The sequence below is a fragment of the Eutrigla gurnardus genome, assembly GCF_963514095.1.
Source record: "Eutrigla gurnardus genome assembly, chromosome: 9".
Taxonomy (NCBI): Eukaryota; Metazoa; Chordata; class Actinopteri; order Perciformes; family Triglidae; genus Eutrigla; species Eutrigla gurnardus.
The window spans coordinates 13,625,097-13,646,048 of NC_139923.1; the positions used below are offsets into that span (position 1 = coordinate 13,625,097).

General features: G+C 44.4%; 1 protein-coding gene across 1 annotated transcript; it reads left to right on the forward strand.

Annotated features, from left to right (window-relative positions):
* Nucleotides 1-254: 254 nt before the first annotated feature.
* Nucleotides 255-18,955, forward strand: nuak1b (NUAK family, SNF1-like kinase, 1b). The gene is made up of 7 exons (XM_084016678.1): nt 255-1,068; nt 6,110-6,230; nt 10,529-10,680; nt 11,765-11,830; nt 11,935-12,054; nt 13,790-13,922; nt 14,442-18,955. Exons 1-7 carry the CDS (start codon nt 769-771, stop codon nt 15,533-15,535), a joined length of 1,986 nt encoding a protein of 661 aa, XP_083872804.1. The 5' UTR covers nt 255-768; the 3' UTR covers nt 15,536-18,955.
* Nucleotides 18,956-20,952: the final 1,997 nt, after the last annotated feature.

The window sequence follows — 20,952 nt, forward strand, 5'->3', positions numbered from 1 at the left end:
AATAAACAGAGCCCAGATGAATGAGGAGCTACACCTGGGCCGCGGGCAAAATGAGGGTCATCTTCATCCAAAACGCCGGTTTCGTCGCAGCTTTCTCGCCTTTTAGACGTGAGTCGGTGATGTTGGCAGCGTTTAGGACGACAGATGAGGTGAACGAGCCAGAATTAACCGCAGCTAGATTTTGCAAGTCGACTGAGGAGTGAGGAGATCAGATCAATAGATTTAGTCATTTTTATTTTTTTTTATATATATTTTTTTTAATCATAGGGATAGAGCTTGCACATTATAGCCAATATATCATCTTTAAATCGAACGCGTATTCAGCTTCCGGCATGCTGCCTGCTGCCCATCTGAATGCATATTTTATTACATATATGAATACATATTGGCACTAGAATTTTATTTTTAATCCAGTGATACAGGACTATGTATCAGGTAATTATGTACCTATAATGTCCTTATAGACTCTTTCTGTTTAATCCATTAGTAGAGTGAATAGGCTATAAAGCGATAATAACATGAATAGGTAGGAGGGGTAATCTCTGCTCACTTTGATCAAAGCCAATTGATCAAGCCAGACAATCTGGAAATGTTAGTTTCCACGTGTAATAATAGGCTATGACTAGTAGGCCACTCGTTATTCCTTGTAATTTATTTATTTATTATTACTATTATTAGACCTATAAGTATTATATTATCAATTTACTTTAGGTAGGTAGTTTGAAATATTTAACAGTGGGAAGGTTGTTTAAACACATCCCAAGTGAGATGGAAACCGCTTATTTATCGCCCCACCGGGGGGCAAACCGTCCCCAGGCCCTCAGGGGCCAAACCTCAGCGAGCAAACCGGTGGGGGTTGACCTCGCCTCTCCACCTCCAGCTCCATCCCTGCCTGCCAGCAACTCACCCGAAGAGACCCCGGCAAGCAGCGATGGACGGAGAAACTCGGGCGTGAAGAAACACCACCACAAGCATAACCTGAAACACCGCTACGAGCTGCTGGAGACGCTGGGAAGAGGCACCTATGGCAAAGTCAAGAAGGCCATTGAGCGACGCTCCGGCAGAGAGGTGAGCCACTTAAGAGGCGCTCTAAGCATCTGTCGGGATGCTTTTAGTCGGTCCAGATGCTTGTTTTACATGCATACTTCTGTAAAGCTCTTTGGTAGCCTCTAAACACTAGTCCTAAAATAGGTGCTTTGTTGCTCTCGTAGGCGTGTGCATGTCCTCCTCCCTGGGAATTTCTCCTATGTTCAAAAGGGCTCATGGGGCCGGGGAGTTGCGGCTGCACACGCCATGTCCTATGCGTGGCCTCGCGACCGGATGCTGGAGTGCAAATCCGGCTACTGACTGACTGATGGGACTCCAGTGGTTCAAGTAAACATCATGGAACACTGCCAGAGATACTACAAGGGCCCACTCACATTTTTTGTGTTTTAGACACTGAGTTTGTCCTTTCAGTTCTGTTCGCGTTTTGCTGTGTGATTGTTTGTATGAGTCATCCCAACACTTTCTGTTTCTCTATCTATAATGACTTATTGGCTTTCTTTGCCCACCATCTGCTGTAATGTGGTTGCAGACCAGCACTTCTCTCCAAACATAATTTTATTTCCCCCCGTGGCAAAATTTGACCCCTGTGCCCATTCTGGCAGGACACAAGGTACTTTCCATGCACCGAGAATGCCAGGGGAAAGCTTATAGGTCAACATTGTCCCCCAGTGGTTTCATAGCTCCTTACTGCTTGATAGGGGGGCCATAAACCCTCCAGTAGGACTGCTTTCTCTTGGCCTGTCCTACCTGGCTCCGTCTCCTTTCCCCATGTATTATTGACATGGCAGCGGCTCTAATGTGAAGCATTTCACTTTCACCCACATTGTGAAATTGCACAATGAGTTTTAAATATTGTTCTCCCATGATGACTCTAATTTGCTCATGTTTTCTTCTTTCTTTTGATCATTTAATTTCAAACTCTTTTCATTTCATTTTGAAATGTGTCGCTTGAACGTTTACCAGTATTTGACCGACACACAAGATTCCATATTTGTTTACTTTCTAAAACCATGCTGGTGCTGTTGTTGTGACGTTGAAAATGATGTTTGCGAACCAAAAACAACACTCTGACAGTTTAACAGGTACATATCTCAAACACATGCCGCCTAATACAACAGTATTGTAATGAATCCCACTGTATTGTAATGTTCCGTTTTAGAGAGGGATTGAATCAATTTCATGGTCATTTTGCAGGTTTGTGGTGCTATCGATCTGTATTGCATTACATAGACAGGTGTTTCTGTCATTTAGCTTACCCTCACTGATAGAAATGGGTTGGACAAAATAATGGAAATACCGGTCAGTACAGAAAAAATGTCTTTGTAGGTCAAACCTCAGTGGCCGAATGCTTTCCTTTCCCTGCTGCAATGTCCCGAGTATTGTACTTTAAATAGCATCTCAGTAAAGTATAGGACTTCCTTGCACCGCTGTGTTTAACGTGGGAGTTTGTATATCTTAGGGAAGTCCTTTGAGAATCAACGGCTCTGCACACGGAGTACCAGCAGAAAACAGGCCGTGCATGACTGCCGGCCACCTCACGGGCCACGTGTATCTGGCACTGCGTTGCTAGAGTTTACTTGACCTCTGACTCAAAGTGAGTCCCTTGTGTCCTCCATATGGCAGATACAGCTGCGTGGTGAGACTGTTATGCAATCATCTTCACTCCCTGTACCTTTTCCCGATTCGTTCCACAAAGCAAATGAGCAGAGCGGAGAGAACTGAGCGAGGAGACGGGCCGAGAAAGTTGTGTGTGTGACTAACTGCATGGACGTGTGGAATGAGCTGAAGGCGCTTGAGGAAGGCCAATTAGATGTGGGCACCTTCAGTTTAGTTGGGGAAAGTGGAACTGAGGGACTGTCAGCTTTAATCTGCAAAGCCATATGTTGTAGTGCTTGGCAGCTTAGTGGAAACCCAAACATTATATGGAGGAGTGCAATTGATCATGGAGATCATCATGGGGATATATGACATGTGCACAAGCCTCTAGAACAGTGATTCAGATTCATGGTTGAAACTTTTTACACAAGGCTTCATAGTTCAACAAAAAATGTTTAAATATTGATATTTACAGTATAACAATTAGGTTACATTCTAATCTAAGAGATCTAAACCATCTGCAATCTTTCTAATACATGTCTCTTATATTATTCTTTCACTTTAGTAAGATAACAGAAGTGTGAAAAATAGGCTACATTGAATTATTGTTAGTGTCCCTGGTATACCCTCTGTCTTGTGAGGGGTCTGTGGCTTTAAATGATATTGAGAGCCTCTGCTTTAAAATATGTGTATAGTCATGAGAGAAAGACTGTGTGTGTCTTAGCATTATGTTTGGCATCTAGATGACTGTAGTGAAAAGGTTGTGGTGACAGCCAGGCCAAACATGGACAGTGACATATGAAAGGCCATCCACGGCAGGAAATGAGATTGGAGGGGAGCGTTAATATCCTGTATGGGGATTCATCACAGACAGAAGGGGTGGGCAGTTAGCACAGAGACACACAGGGAAAGCCCACTACCACAACAACACAGGGACAGCCTCAGTTAAAGGGGCTAGGGAGTCATATTAATATGAGCTTAAAGCACCAGATTGCATCATTCCCCAACAATGGATTTACTGGAGAGGTACGCAAGAGGGAAAACGCTGACATTCCTCAGCTATATGTGGTGCCGTTGATGAGGTATTATGACTCTGGCTGATGGTTGTGTTTGAGAATATAGTTCTCTGGAAAAGTGACGGGCCTCTTCCTCCCACCGCTCTCCGTCTCCTCCTAACTCTGACTCAGACACACATATATACACACACACACGCACTTCCAACACAGCGGATGATCGTGATCTTCAGAGGACGAGGAGAAGGGTGAGCTTGTGATGAATACTTCATCTCTTTTAATGGCCTGAGAAAGCACAGGAAGATGTCAGGCTCTGGTGAAGCGAAACATAGACTTTCACTTCAAACAGCTCCGTTTGCGAGGCAAGGCCGGCCCCATACCTGGCAGGGGCCGGCCTGGGCAGCAGTGCAGCGCCTGTTTACTGTGAGTGACAGTAATAGGGATCCACTTAAGGACAAGCGTAGCTGTGTCGGTCAGCCTGGCCAGCTGGCAAGTGGCTGATCTGCAGTCCTGTTTAATGATCCACATCGGGGTCAGGGCAGGGGAACATGAGGAGATACACAAGAGATACATGGCTTTGTCTCAAGCCCAATGTGGGAGAGCTGGCTCATTCAATGAGTTAATATACAGTGTGGAATGAAGATCGTGGCTGTTAAAGATTGATTACCACCCTCAGAGAAAAGACCATTTGGGTTTCAGGCAGAGGAGGTCCCTTTGCCCTTGGAAGTCACTTTGTAGGTCATTTCTCAGTTAATTAACTTAATTAATGAATTCCTGAATTAATTCCTACATCACGTCGTGGAAGGTGACTCACATTTTGCCTCAGTGTTAAACAACAAGGTCAACAACATTTTTGGAATCAAAATATGGATTAATCTGATGAAGTATTAAAAAAACAACGGTGTTAAGACACAAACAACTTTGACCTATTATGAACACAGCATGTGGACCCCCTGGACCCGCATCTTGTTTATTATGGTATCATTTCTTTAAAATTCTATGTAATCAAAGCATGCTCTGGAAGGGAACTATTCTGGTTTGGGGTTATTTTTATTGATGTACACGGTAATTAGCTTGGCACTCGCTACTGCCTGTGGTTTCTCCTGAATGGAATAAAGCTGGGCTCCTCAGAATACTACCGCTACGCTAAGAGAGGACAAAAGTTTAAACCAACAGAATTCAGAGCTCACAGACTCTATAGAAGCCTGATCAAAGCAAACCCAGGACTCAATCCAGAATGTTTAGGCTACAATTATAGTGACATGTGCTCGACTGTGTACTCTCAATTGGGTTTCTTTCTTTGGGGGGGTGGGGGGGGGGGGGGGCTAACCTCTCATTTAAAGAGTACATAGGCTACAGGTTTGAATGCATACAGTTGCGTCTGACTCCTACCCCGGTGGCATTTCCATGACAGTGAAAAATCATCAAATCAAGTGTAGTTGTTTACTGCTAAACCTCCTGCAGCAGGCCCACTGGCAAGGCAAGTAGACTGAATCACTTCCTCAACCCCTGCCCATTCTCCAATTCCTCCATTAAAATCCCAGCAGGCCCGGCTGTTCAGGATTTTTTCAAAAGTAGGCCATTGGCTGTGGTTAATCAGAATGACTAAAAATAAGAGACCGGGTAATGATGTAGTGTCTTCTCAAGGACTTTTTGACGGGGGGTAGGGGGGACGAGGCTGTGTAGGTGAATACTGTCATCTTATGATTTATGGAGGAGCACTCTGACCTCCATGCCTCCCTGCCTTCCTCAAGAGATCATGACTATTTAACAACATACCTCTTTTTACTGGTCCCCAGCTGTTTCTGGATAGCTGGTTGCTGTGAAAGCCCTACTTTTCATCATGTGAATCTGAATTCTGATCTCTCTGTTAGAGATGGGTGGAGGGCTCAGAGACTACATTGACTAATATCTGGTTAAATGTAGGCCCATGCCCTGAAAGAGTACAAAGCAAGCCACTATTATTGCATCACGTGTTGTTTTTCACCTTCATTTTGCTTCGTGCAGAAAAGAGAGTAAATTACAGGGATGACCTCCTCCTTCTTTGACTCATCTGGCTGTCATAACAGCAAGGCCTGGTGAGGAGGTCAATTGTTGTGCACCCCCATCGGACCCCTGAGAGGGGAAGTAAATTAGATGGATCAAGTGCACAGAGTCTATTAGGGGAAGATATGTAGGAATACAGTACATACTTAGTTTGCTCACATTTATACAGAGACAGACAGGCAGACCCACATGGTGTGACGTATGTACTCGCATACAATTTTAAGTTCACCGATGAGATAATGAATGTGACATAAATGTGCTCTAGTCTAATGTTCCTGTTCCAAATGAACATAGTTATGTAATTGGTTTAAATGGACAAAAAAAAAGAAAGGAAAACCCAAGCTATCTGTTACTGTGAAATCTAAATGAGTCGGCTGATCAAAGCATCTTCTGTCCTCTGTTACCAGGTGGCTATCAAGTCAATTCGGAAGGAGAAGATCAAGGACGACCAGGACATGGTTCACATCCGGCGAGAGATTGAGATCATGTCATCCCTCCGCCACCCACACATCATCTCTATATATGAAGGTGAGGATTTGCTGCATGTGTGGAAATACACGCACACGATAAACCACTCACTCTCATTTGCCTTGAATGCAAATCAACAAAAAAAACACACATGTCCAAATGTTACCCCTCCCTCAACTAATTTGCCACTTGTGGCCGAGCTGCAGGATTGTCGTGTTATGACACGAACATGTCATAATAAGACCCGGACTACGGCTCGGGGATGTTATTCATCTCAGCTCTGTCTGACTGCCGGGCCAGTAAAAAAGTCTGGCTGGCTTTACCGGTGTGTGCCTGGATCTCTGTGAGTGTGTGTGAGTGCACGTGTGCGTTGAAAGTATGTGTGTGTAAGAGGGGTTGTATCCTACAGGATTGTCTCTCCCACATCTAAGAGGTCTCATCTCTTGTCTTCTCTGGTCTTGATCTCAGGGCCAGACATCTGCTGGTACTTATAGACAACTGCAGCTGGGAACCAGACTGTACTTGTGTATGTGTGTTTGCACACATGTGTGTCTGCAGAAGTCTTTGTATGTGTGTCTTATGTATGTGCGTGTGTGTGTGTGTGTCGGTGTGTGTGTCTATCTAGGGAGAATTGACCTTAGTCACCCAGGCCTGCACCCTGTCTGACTCTGGTCCAGTGCTATGCAGAGGGAGGAAAGGCCTTAAGCCTTCCCTGGAGCAACATAAACATATATCTACCCCAGGAAGCAACTATCAAAGCTTTCAAATCAGGCTTAAACGTCTCAAAAAAAAATATGAGCCCTTTTGAATGACCTTCACTTCACTGTAAGAAAACATAGATTAGAATTAATGGTGAGTGTAAAGGTTGAACAATTCCCATTGAATTCTTTCAACATATTGCTTGCAATCAATCATCCCTTATAATGTAGTCTGGGGGCTATGTGCAGGCAATTAAAGTCACGAGGCACTACAGTGTGAGTCGGTTTCATGTGATTTGTGACTTGTGACTATTTTTACGCCTGTGTCAACGAAATAACAGTTTCAATGCCCTTTCCAGGGTAACTGCCCTAGCACAATGGCAGCCGGCTGTGTGTCACTGCCTGAACTGGCTCACCCACTGCCCTTTGTTCAGTGTCAAAGTGCCATGTCGTAATCAGCAATACGCGACAAACGTCACTATTTGTCATGGAAACGTGCCAGCAGTCAGCTGGAGGGCTGACGTGCAGCCAAGTATGTGTTTTGTAGGAGAAATATTCAAGATAGAACAACATCCAGTTTTTTTTAAACCTCCTAAATAGGCAGTATGGTGTTCCTATGTGTGCTGCCTTTCCTTTATCAGCAGCCCGCTCCACCAACGGAGTTGACTCAGACTCATTGCACTCAAACCCAGCGTTTACTGTTGTGGCCTGGCCTCCACCCAGCCTTCCTTTAGTAGACATATAGGAGGCCCCGAGATTTGTGTATCCGCCAACACCCTCTCCAACAGCCCCTGCTAACTGCCTCGTGTGAAGCAAAGCTGAACCAGATGTGTGTGTGAAGACTGATTCTTACCACTCCCTTACATTCTGCACCCATCAGCATGCTGTGTGGGTCCTCAAGCAGAACTAGGTACCCCAGTGCCCACCTCTCTAAAGCAAATAGTCAACCCCAGAGGATGCTGTAAATGCTGAAAATAGATCAAATACATGGAACTTCAGTGTTAGTAGCACATAGCTGGTTAACTAAACCTGACAAACTCACAACACGTTAAAGGAATAGTTTACACACTATACATAATCTACAGTTATTCACTTTCTTTACTATGAGAGATGATCAACACCACTCTCATGTCCGTACAGTGAATATGATGATCCTGCCAGCAGCTGTTAGCTCAGCTGAACTATGGCATTTTCTGGTGTCTACGCTCGCAGCCAAAAAGTAGTCAAACAGACGGACAGATTTTCAGGCAGTTTTCCCCTGTTTCTTGTCTTAGTTATGCTAAACTATCCAGCTGCAGGCCTGAAGCCTCATATTTGCTGTACAGATATGACAGTGGTATCAATCTCCTCATCTAACACTCGGGCTACAAAGGGATTCAAGTGTGTTTTTTTTAAAATGTTGAACTATTCCTTAAGGAAGGAAAGGAGGAGGTATAAATTTAGAACAGACATAAAACCCACACCATTCACCCTGCTGTGAGTGAAGAGCCGCAAGTTTTATTGTATTCATTATGCTGCATTCTCTCAAGATGACATAAGCCTAGATAGCAGTTTAAACGGTGGAGATCTTTTGTCAGGGTATCTCAGTTCAGTAAATAAGAACCAATTCCTTTAATGGCCTGTTGCGGAAATAAAATTAACGATTGCTTATTCGTTATGTGCATCAATAGTCCACCACTCTTCTCGCCCCCTTTGCAAGCTTGCAACATCGTCTGTCATCAGTGCAGGCAATAGGCCACTGGGTGCTAATAAGGCTCTTTAAAGCCTGCCTCCCTTCTCTAGTCCCCCTCATTTCTGCCATCATCCACTCCTCTGTCACCACTGGAACTGTTCCTACATCTTTCAAAACCACTGCAATAACCCCAATACTGAAAAAATCTACCAACCTCAATAACTTCTGTCCTACTTCTAATCTACCCTTCATCTCCAAAATCCTTGAAGAAACACTAGCAATTCAACTTCAATTCCATTTGTCCCGCAATTATTCCCCAATCATAGATGACTCCCCAGTTTCCCCCTCCCCACAGGTTACCAGTCTGGGTGTCATCCTCGACAGTACTCTATCTTTTCAATCCCACATCATCACCCGGTCTGCATATTTCCATCTTCGTAACATAAACCGCCTCTGCAACTGTCCCATCTTAACTGTCCAAATGTACTTATATATATAATTAAGTCAGATGTGAGGGCCTGACACGTGAACAAAGCCCGGTGATTGAAAGCGAGGCTGCACTGGTGGCTGCCATACCCAACGGGCTCTAACAAATCCAAGCTATGTAAGCCAGGTAATTACTTCACCACCAGGGGTCAAAGGTAAATGGCAGTGCAAGTTGAGAATGGGCTCTCCGAGCGTGGCCCCACCACGGATCAACGCAAATGTCAACCCAGGTCACCACTCTATCCACCGGTCAGAGGTTTGGTTCTGTTCTGCCCTCCCGTTGGCTTACACCCCGTCTGTTAGCATCCAGACAGTCGCAATCAGGGAGCATTACCCTCACTCAGCAACTGTGTGTTTTTGTAGAGGATTATATCTTTTAAAAAGGACCCTGTTGGAGGGGGGGGGGGGGGGGGGGGGGGTGAAGGTGCTCAGTCAAGGATACAGAAAGCAGAGGCCCTCACCCCCAGTGACCCTGCTGTGTGGGAAAAGCAACCCACACAATGTGGAGCAACATGGCCGACTGTCGTCTCCACAGTCTTTCTCTCCATCCTTCTCCCTGCCTAACCATTTTCATTCCCTTCATGCCAAGGCGCTTGGACAGAAGTATGATGCCAAATAGAAATTACACACCAGAAAGCTAAAGACTGACAAAGAATGATATGTTTGGTTGGACAGGAATGCCTTACAGTATAACACGTTACTTTTTACCAGATGTGCAACAAGTCACCATTTTAATTTTTAAAAAAGCATCACGTTGTCTCTTCAAAACAATTACCCAGATACTTTATATTTTCACTGATTGACTTAAGAACAGTGACATGAATATAGCTTAGTGTCCATTATCATCCACACACAGAAATACATGAGGCAATTGAATTCTCTTCAAATCAAAAAGAGATGATCTCACCCGTGTTGAGCAACAGGTTTGTTTTTGTGTTTTTTTCAGTAAATATGAGCCCATTCTGCCGTGAGAAGAGGAATTGCACCACGTTGCCAACTGTTGTATAATAATTAATATAATACGGACACGCGGTGTGGTGGTTAGCAATGTGGGAGTGTGTTGTGAAATGTGTTAACATGACGTGACATTGAAGTGTGACATGTCAAGGGCACCACTCGACTATTATCTGGGTCCTGCTTTCTCTCTGTTTCCACTGCACTCCACGCAACTCTGCTCTCGCTCTGAGGAGCGGGCTTGATTGAGTTAACGGCCCCTCCCTGCGATGTTGTGAACGAGCCAAACACATGAGGTGGGGTTTGGGTGATGTAACCCAGGGAGAAACGTAGGGATGTATTGTGCTCCTCTGGAATTTGTATTTCTGCTCTTAAACTAAAGGGGGGAGGGGGGCCTTTTTTTTACATAACAGTGTCCATTTGTGATTTTGATAAAATTAACTTGGAATTACTTCATACGTTGTCCTCCCATCCCTCGTGCTGTGACATGTGTTCCTCCTGAAAGTGGATATTAATGGCCTCCCAATTGTTTTCTTATCATTTTTCAGTGTTTGAGAACAAGGACAAGATCGTGATTGTGATGGAGTATGCCAGCAAGGGCGAGCTGTATGACTACATCAGCGAGCGCCGGCGCCTGAGCGAGCGTGAGACGCGACACTTCTTCAGACAGATAGTCTCCGCCGTGCACCACTGCCACAAGGTGCGAAAATACTATACATAGAGGGAAAAACAATGTGTTTCTTTGTTTTCCAGCATGTTTATTGTAACATTAACCATGCCCCTCCGTGGCAAGTCATATGGCCAGTTAATCTACAGAATGCTTTTCTTGGCACTGGTGTTTGGGAGTCATCTGTTTCTGAGTGAAGATGGAACACAGGCCAGTTTAATTTAGGCTTACACCCTGATTACCCCGTGCCAAACAGTCCCTGTATTAACGCTGTCCTCATCGGTATGACACGCTGATGGATGTCCCGAGATACCCCCAAAGCTTTCCCCCCGGAGAATTAGCTCCAGCCACACCTCAGTAACTCCCATCAACCCCCCCCCCCCCCACCCAAGGTCCCAGGGCTTGTTTGGATGGGCTCCCCTCTTGTCAAACTCCCCAGCTGGAGATAGGGATGATGTCATGATCCTCAGATAGAAGAGTCCCAGACAGCCATGAATGATGAATCATCACTACCATGCACAGCCTCCCACCGGGTGGGGTGGTGTGAGTCACTCACACAACAAGCAAACAACCATTTCTTCCTTGTATCCACCAATCAGGGGGATGTGAACATGTGCTCCCTGCCAAGGCAATAACCAATAGGAGATGCCATGTAGCGCGCAACCCCAGGGGCATGTGTGATGGGTGAAGTCACTCCTCTGCATCTGAGCTGGGTTCTGTCTGTCTGCATACCACATGTTAATTCCAGGGTTGTATTTTTTTTTTTTTTCTTAAACCCAAGCATTAACAGTATAGTTGTTTGCTAATCCCTAGATGTTGTGAGAACATCATTCATACAGTGTGGTAATTACAGGCTCATGTTTACGTGACACATGTGAGTCGATTTAAAAAGAAAATCACAGCAGATGTCAGGATAAAGACCCCAGAGGGGACAAGACCAATTAAAGTGTACTAGACCAACAGGCTGCCTTGATTTTCCCCGAGAGTCACAAGCTGGCTTTGCAAGAGTAAATCCCCTCTTAACACAATGGACTGTTTATTACTTGGATCTATCTCTCGTAAATTATGCATCGATTGATGCATCAATTTATGTTTTTTTTTCTCACGGTCTTTTCAGAATGGAGTGGTGCACAGGGATCTGAAACTGGAAAATGTGCTACTGGATGAAAACTGTAATATTAAGGTAGGTTTTCCACCTGCTTTGTTACAATATCATACTGCAATAAAATGTGTGCATGAGGGGTTAAAAACCTAGTGTAAAATTCACACGTGCCCCTGTTTCCACAGATTGCTGATTTTGGGCTGTCCAACCTCTACCACAAGGACAAGCTGCTGCAAACCTTCTGTGGTAGCCCGCTCTACGCTTCACCAGAGATCGTCAATGGGAGACCTTACCGTGGCCCAGAGGTGAGGCCCAGTGAACCAAACAGTAACAATGACAAAAAAAACGCCCGGCTGTCTGTATGTGAAGTTCATTTCCATGGTTTTCCTTCAGTGTACCCGTCATCATCATTGTCCTCCCTAGCTGTTAAATTTGGTATGAACCTCCCAGATTGCTCACCTTATAAAGCACTCATCATTATTATCACACGAGTGATTACCATCGTCACATAGGCCATACACAAAGAGGTGGATAGGCTTTACTTTCTGCTTCTTTGATAGGATTACTGTTAGTCTCCAGTCAAAGGGAGGTCTCTCTTGCAACTCCACAGTAGGTCAACTCAGATACTGTCTGCATCCCTTCCCTGTCCTCCCCTTCCCCACAAGGTCTGGGTGCTTTGAAGTGAGGAACTGGAGAATAGTTTTTCCTCACTTTCTCTTCATCTTAATGGGATTGGAATGAGCTTCCACAGCCTCAAAGAGACGCTCATGGTCAAAGTCAAATAGTTTTGGTGAAAGAAAGAGTGAAAATGTCTCCCCGAAGCCACTTATCTGGCAATTCCAGACTCATTCCGAAGGGCGTCGCCTCTGAAATTGCATCAGTTACATAAAACAAAGTGAAAGACGGGGGAAAAAAAACTTCATTTTTAGATATTCAAGTCCAACCATTCAATTTAGCGTAATTCACTATAATTTACTCCAGAGTGCTAAAAACTACAGCAGTCCGATTGCAATCAAAATTACAGAACCCCGGTTGGGGTGAGGCCACAAATTACAGCAAACACAGGCAACGAAAATAGAACACAACAATAGTTTGTGCCCCGTCTCGCCCTCGGAAACGAACCAATGGCAACGGGAGAGAGAAACATTCTTGATGTGGGTCCAGATCCTTAGAGGAAGTACACTCACTCTTTAACCGGCCCTATCTGATTTCCTCTTCCTATACTATGTCTCAAAGCTCCAGCTACCAACATCAGAAGCACATTCCTCAGGACGTCTCATCCTCCCCTAACCACAGTCACAACTCACACATCCCATTTCCCTCTTTGTCACACACACACACACACACACTGAGACAGGTCACCTGCTGATGTCTGAATGGCAGCATGTCTCTGGCGAGTCATCAGGGGCCAGGATATCACGACTCTGCCATCTCTGCTGGACTCATTACCCCCTCCCACTCCCACCACTTCCCACGTGGCTCTGCACCTCCTCATGCCCCAGACGCAAAGTCTTATGTAACCTCTTCCTCAGAAAGCCACATTGCATTAGGTTTGGTGATCAGAAAGTGCTTGCTTTTGCTTGACGGGGCAGGAGAGAGCGATGGGGGAATGGAGGAGAGGATATGTGTGGAAAACAAGCCATTTCCCACCAGAAAGCTGGCATTAGTCATTATATGATATGAAAGATACACTGGAGAAGCACCGCGGCATCACCCGCTCTTTAACAGAGAGGTCTTTTGTGAGATGTTTATGTGAAAATGTCGCCGCTTATTAATGTCGACGTAAACTGTCGGAGTACAACTCAAAGGTCTGCTCTGATTTTGAGCTGAGCTGAGCTCATTCCACAACATTCATTTTAATGCCACGAAACACTAATTGAAACAAGACTGGAGAGAATGCATTCTCAACATCAAACACACCTCAAAACTTTATTTTATTGGCCGACTGCGAACAGTTTATCCATTTGGTATTTCACAGGCAGGGTGTGTACTGCTTATGACTGAATGAAGTTTATAACCATGTTTTTGTGTTTTCGCCAGGTGGACAGCTGGGCTCTGGGGGTGCTGCTGTATACCTTGGTCTACGGGACCATGCCATTTGATGGTGGCGACCACAAGAACCTCATTCGCCAGATTAGCAACGGCGAGTACAAAGAGCCTACTCAATCCTCAGGTACTGCTGGAACCCCTTTTCGTTTTTCTTCCGCTTTATGTCATGTTCTGAACACACATTAGATCCCGGTTTCCTTTTCTGTAATGATAACTTCAACTATACTTGGCAAAAATCCAGTTCAGCTGGACTGCAGATACAGTCAGTGAGGTACACTATTTGTCAGAATATGAAACCACTGACCCCTGTTTTTCTGTCGATAAATCGTACAGCACTCACTTCATTATGTAAATTCCAGAAAATACTCGAAAGTCCATTAACTGTTGACTGGAATATGCATCAGTGTGCTCTCTATATAACCATACAGGAGGATCTGCTAAATCCATTACATATGATGCTTTTTTTTGTCTAGACAGTATTGAGTTGGGAATGTGACTAAACTAGAGACACTCAAATGGTGTGAATTTTCTCACTTCCATGTGTTGTTGTGTGATTTAATTGAGGATGCATTGTTGTGGTTTACACAAACCATGGAAAAATGACACACATGCTTACACAGCTTCTTGTTGTGTTCCCTGCTAGATGCCCGTGGACTGATCCGCTGGATGCTGATGGTAAACCCTGAGCGCCGGGCCACAGTGGAGGACATAGCCAACCACTGGTGGGTGAACTGGGGCTGGAAGAACAGTGTGTGCGACTGCGAGACCCAACATGATCACGGGGGCTCGCCCATGCTGGCCCGCTTCATCGACTGGCAGAACCGCACTGAGCCACGTGGTTCTGGAGCCAAAGCTGCAGCCATGCCCCAGCTGCTGCGCCAGAGGCCCAAGAAGTCCAAGAAGGAAAATGTCGAGGCGGGACAAGCCCACTGTGGAGAAGAGGACAAGCCAGGTCTGAAGAGACCCAAGGGGATCTTGAAGACCAGGGTTACTGAGGAGCAGCGGGCTGCCAGCCTGGAAGAGGGGGAGTTTGGCCAGGCAGGTCTGCCTCAACAAGCCGAAGGGGGAGAGGAAGCCCCAAGCCCAGATCAAGACGAGGAGGAGGAGCTGAGTCTGGGTGGAGGCTCGCCAGCTAAGATGGTGCCCTCTCTGCCCAGGAAAGGCATCTTAAAGAATAACCAACAACGGGAATCAGGGTACTACTCCTCACCAGAGCGCAGCGAGTCCTCAGAGCTTTTAGGGGGTGCTAGCATGTCTCTGCTAGCCACTTCCCCGCCTAGGAGAGCGATGGGGAGAAAGGGCATCTTGAAGCGAAACGGCAAGTACTCCACCTACAGCGGGCCTCCCTCAGCGGCAGCAGTGGCCGGAGCCCTTAGTGAGCCTCCTCCCTCAACCGACTCGGGTCTGTCCCGCAGTCAGAGTCGGCCCTCCAGCATAGTCGGGGAGGAAAGCTCCCTGTCCCTGTCGCCCAGCTCCCTCAGCGGGGCCGAGTGGCACTCCTCCACCCCCCACCTCCGCCCAAACATCAGGGCGTGCGCCTCGGCTGAAAACCTGCTGCAGCTCGCCAACTTCAAAGGGTTCCAGGCAGCCCCGCCGCTCCAGGGACCCAAGTTCAGCCGTGGCCCCAGAACGAAAGGCTCCCCGGGGGACAATGGCAGCTTCTCCTTGCTGGGGGACCTGGAGGACATGACTCAGGTGTACCAGCAAGCCCTGGACATCAGCAGCAACCTCACCTAACAGCTGGGTGGCGGAGAGAGAAGACGCAGAGGGAATCGAACGTGACTGTGTGCATGTGTGTGTGGGATCATGTGTGTGTACATGATGTTTATAGGTGGCATTAACGACCAGTGCGTTACTGGGATACACCTTTTTGGGAAGCAGCGGTTTTCTAAATGGTGCTGAAATCTTGATGGAAATGATATGTCTTGGCACATACACACACACACACACACACACACACACACGGACACACACATATACTCACTAAGGTGCACTTCTCTGGCCAGAGGGAAATTTAAGTTAGGGTTTTGTGAACAACAGAGAGGAGCTGGCACGAGAGAATGCCACCCAGTCTGCTTTCTTGGCCCGCCCATAGACTTTTGCTGTGTTCAACATGTTTACATATTCAGCAAGAAGGCAAGTTAGAATCACAAACGCAGCAACCAGAAACTGGTTCGCTCTCCTTGTGCGCCGCACCATTTTTTTGAGTTTGAGTTTACAAAAGCACCTTAAAACTCACACAGAGCACAGGCTTTTGTGATCATTACTTCCTTAAGGAGAAAAAAAAGAAGAAAAAAAAGAAACAAACCAGGGTCTTGTTCCAAAAATAACTGACATTGCTGATTATTTATTAATATTTTCGTAGCTTTTAGTTTTTAAGTGCAAAACTGGTGGGCGCTGGCTGTTACTGGTAGAGTCCAATGCTCCTTGTCTCCATCTCTTTGTGTGGATCTGACATATATAATTATGTTACTCAGTGATGGGAAACATATATATACTCAGCATTTATAACTGTCTGCGCTTGTAAAACACGCAGGCAAATATACCTTCATCAAAGCGTATGTCCTATATATGTGTATGATACTAGGGAATATGTAGGAAGTGCCTTTTTGATTCATAATAATAATACAAAAATTATGTATGTCATTTCCTTAAAGTGGAGGGAAAAGCCAGGCCAAACTGTCACCAGTTGTGTTTTGTTCAATGTTTGTGAATGTGGAAAGACCCAGGGCCTTCAGCGCACAGATGACTAGCTTTACTTGTTTTGGTTGTTCAAAGGTCAATCTCAGACAGTCGAGATCAAACACTCTCATCCCCCCCACCCTCCCACAAGTAGAACCATACACAGATATGCCAGGATCTACAGGCCGCCTTAGAAAGACCTCCTCTGTGTGTTCATTGTCAGTGTTTAAGCCCATAGTTTGGTTTGTCAGCAGTTTAGGTGGTTTGGTTGAGCACAGATTTGCTGGCAGCACCAGAGGTCTGGAGGGACTCACCTAGCGGGGCATTTAGTGAAGGGAGATGGTGCAGACACCATCTCACGGTCCTGGAATGTGCCTGGCTCTCTAAACCTTGGTTGTATCACATTTTCGGGACTACCTGATAAAACAGGCTGTTGAGGGTTTTTTCAGTTCATTTCTTTTTTCTTTTACCAAAGACACATAAGGTGGTTAACATTGTCAAACGTGTTAATATTTCACCCACAGCTCTTCAAAAGAGCTAAGTAAGGTGGTTTGTTTAGCCTGCTGATGACATAGCAAATTCCTCAGACAAAGGCTGGAGACGTGTTGGTGCTAGAGATCTCTATCAGCCCCGGCCCGACTCAGCACAGGTGGGATCTGCGGTCCGTGCTCAGCCCTCCAGCTGTTTATACTAGTCCAGCGTGTCAACCAAGCACAATAAGCCTTTTTTTTTTATTTGAGCGTAGGAGAGAGGCAGTGTGTAGAGATTTATAGCTAGAGGAAGAAGAAAAGAGTGTGAAAGAGTGATTCTTGGAAAGGTGCTGAGAGAAGAGAGGACCTTTCCTGTAACACAAAGGAAAGGTCAGGGAGTTCGACTTATTTTTGGAAGGAATTGTAATGTAGAATAGTGAAAGTAAAGAAAGTGAGTAGAAAGAGTAGTTGGAAAGTTTTTTTTTTATACCAAAGAGATGTGATGACGTTTTGACATGATTCAGGGGAATGATAGGTCAGGGACCTCTGGATTTTCCTTTGACTTGGGAATCCCCATTGGTGAATGAAATCATCCCCTACATTGGCTTTACCTCACGTTTGTTTTCGTTTTCTTTTTTGAGTTTTTATTCGAGATGCTGGAGGCTGTTGATACAGCTTGTGTTGAGGGTCAGTCAGTGTGTGTCCTGCATGGCCTTAGAAAGTGTGTTACACTTTTCCACAGCAGCAGAAAAGTGGGAGAATGGTGTCTGAGATCATCCAAAATATCAGATGATGTGAATGGAAAACCACGCAGTAGACGACTCTGAGGAAATAGATCACATGTTGAATGTTTTCAGTGGTCCTCTGGTGTGAAGCAAAGGTCCTGGGTGTCGATTCAAATGAAAGACCCGTTGCATATTATATTGCATTTTATTGCCTTTTTTGTATTGCATTTTATTGTCAACTGGATTTACAGTGAGAAAATTATACTATGTTAGTATTTTTGTTTTATTATGCTTCTGTTTTTGATTTTCCAAAATATAAGAAACTTTATATTGCTTTATGTTATGGCAGAACATATTTCCTTCCTGGAAGTATTAGAATTCCTCTCCAGAAATGGACAAATCTGATCGGAAATTGGTGTAGTCTCAGTTTCCGCCTGTTTTGCGACACTTGTGGGTGAGAGAAGCCCATTATCAACCACCAAATGGCAAAAAAACAACCAATTTAATTGGAATAGGGCCAAAATACATGAATATGTACTAATGTATTAATAGCCGACACTAAGAAAATTGCTTTTACACCTCTACCAAAGCAGGGGATGCTGGAACAACATCAAGAGAAAAAGGAAATAAAGCAATGGAAAGAATCTGATGATGGAACTTTATCTCTGCCAAACTGGAAATACATGGTGCATATCTGTTAGTTAGCAGAAAGTCTAATCATAGGAAAACTTGACTGGATATTGTTATGACAATAATAATAAATTAGTATTATTATGTTATTTAAGTATTATTTTCGTTACAGCTCATTACTATTGATGGCTATTGCCACAGTTGTTTGTGTTTTTTTTTTTTTTTTTGTCTGTTGGTGATCCTGGACTGCCAAGGTGGAAAACGTTGCGTGCCTTTGGTATCTTTTATGAACTTTTTTTTTTTTTTTTTTGATAATGAAAATTACTATCAATGTGTTTTTATACTTGTATTTATTGGTGATCAAGCCATTTAATTTGTTGTCAAAATACTCCCTGTTCATGCTTTGGCCTGCTTTAGACTGTGTTGTGTTCAGGGCATACTGCACACAGAAATATAATCGTATGTTCGACATAGAGCGGTATCATCTCATTGTGAAGGCAGCGGTCAAGCATTTATTTTTAAGTGTAACAAACCAATAACAGTTCCTCAAATCATGTAAAACGTCTTAATTCATCCACCCGGATGTATTTCTACTCCACACAATGCCTCTGTAGTACTGTATCAACTCAAATAAATGGATCTTGAAAGTTTGTTTTTCTGCTGTGTTGTCATTTGAGTAAAGAAAGTACCAGTCAAAGGTGTACATCAGACATTCCCTTGAAGTAGACAAGGAAAATGATAACGAATAAAAGTATAAATGAGTGTCAGGGGTGATTAATACTGAAATGTATGACATTCACATTGTAAAACACCCTTCATCTAATTCACAAAATAGGCCAAGCTTGCCACTGGTGTTCCTTTGATCTATTTCCGATAAAGTCTCCCGAGTTCAAGCTTGACTTCCAAGGGCCACTTAAAAAAAGCTATTTCTAGATGACCCAGTGGTGAAATCGGATAAACAAATATTCCCGGAGGTTAGGCTGGAACAACTACAAATACGTCACCCATCATCAAGAGTAAAACACACTATTATTGGAGAAATGTCCTCATTTCTTTGAATGTGTGACCCAAAAACCTACATGAATGTGTGAAGGAGGTCAGCAGTAGTGATTCACGCAACAAAGGTGTTCTATTTGAATCCTTAACTCCAACATAATGAATAGATGAGGCTTAAAAAAAAGTCGGGGTCAAAATGCCACACTAAAAGAATATGGAACAGTTTGACTCAGTTTGAAAGAATTTGTTGAAACCTCATGGCCTGCTTAAAAGCAAAGCAGAGCTACCAACAAGAATGTGCCACTTTTTGGGACGGAAAAGCAGCCAATGTTTCCACACAGCCTCAGCCTTAAATTAACTTGATGGATTTTAAAGTGCTACTCCACCCAAAATGTCTTTTCAAGCGTTTAAAAGTCACTCCTTGTAGGCTTGAAAGGTAGCTGTAAATGTTCTGCAGTCTTATCCCTCGCAGAGCACCAGTTTTATCAGTCCGAACAAGTAACATCCAGAGAGTTTATAAAGCATCCATTCTGCCACTGTCGATTTGTATGCTCATGATGTTCCTAACGGATCATATTTCGTAATAAATGTTGATAGAGACACTTTTGTTTCATTCCTCACACACAACCCTGTCAAGCTCATTAGTGGGCATTCACATTGGTGTAAGCCACATTGGTTTATGTTTATGGTTTATGCTCTTCCACTGGTCTGGAGAACTGGCTGTCTGAAGTTTGTTGCTCTGTTTATTGAGGAAGTGACTTTTGAGTGCGACGCCATGCAATAACAACAAATGGGCCAAATTTGGGTTTAGCATGCAAGTCAATGGTTGATCTAGGACAGAAGAGTTCATAGGGGACAGCAAGCTGTATGTGTTACAGAAAGTGTGCAAACTAATGTATAAGGACCATGTAGGCTAAAGGACAAAACTACAAACTTGTTAGAGCTAACTTTTAAGTTTAAAGAAGACAAAGTTAGTGTTCGCTACTGGATCCTCTTAAACATACTGTTTGGCCTCAGTTAGGAATACTTAGTTGAATACACTCTGAATGGCTGATTGACGCCAATCCCAATAAGAGAAATTGCCATACTGGCTAATCTCAATCAAGAATGTGCTGCCAGTCACATAACGGACAACTTTGCACCTTAATGAGATGACACGTTGCCAGAAACAACAGGTAAGTAGAAGCTCACCTGGAATAGGCTGGAAATAGAGCAAATAGAAAACAAATCCTCGGGGCAGTTATGTGACAAAAGTGTTGATATTACATCGTCAATGAATAGTGCTGTATTTTTGGACCCAGCACACCTGCAGGTAATTACTAAAAACTTAGACTTTGACAGTCTCTGGAGAAAAGCAATTTTTTTGTCATTAGAAAACTGACAGAGTCAAACAAACAGCAGCAGTCAACATGGAGCAAAGAACACAGTTCATGTCTGGCACTAGGAAGAAACGAGTGTCTGTTTTTAGGACTTGGAGAGTCAATTGATTGTTGAGGGAGAACATTGCTGCTGCTGGGTTAATTTAATCCACATTTTTACAAGGGGGGGTTAGTGGGTGGCTGGAAGCTCTGCAGTCTTTCGGGGCTTTTGTCCTGATGAGTAGGACAGCACCCCCAGCTCGTGCTGGCCAGACACAAGCTGCAGGCCTTGG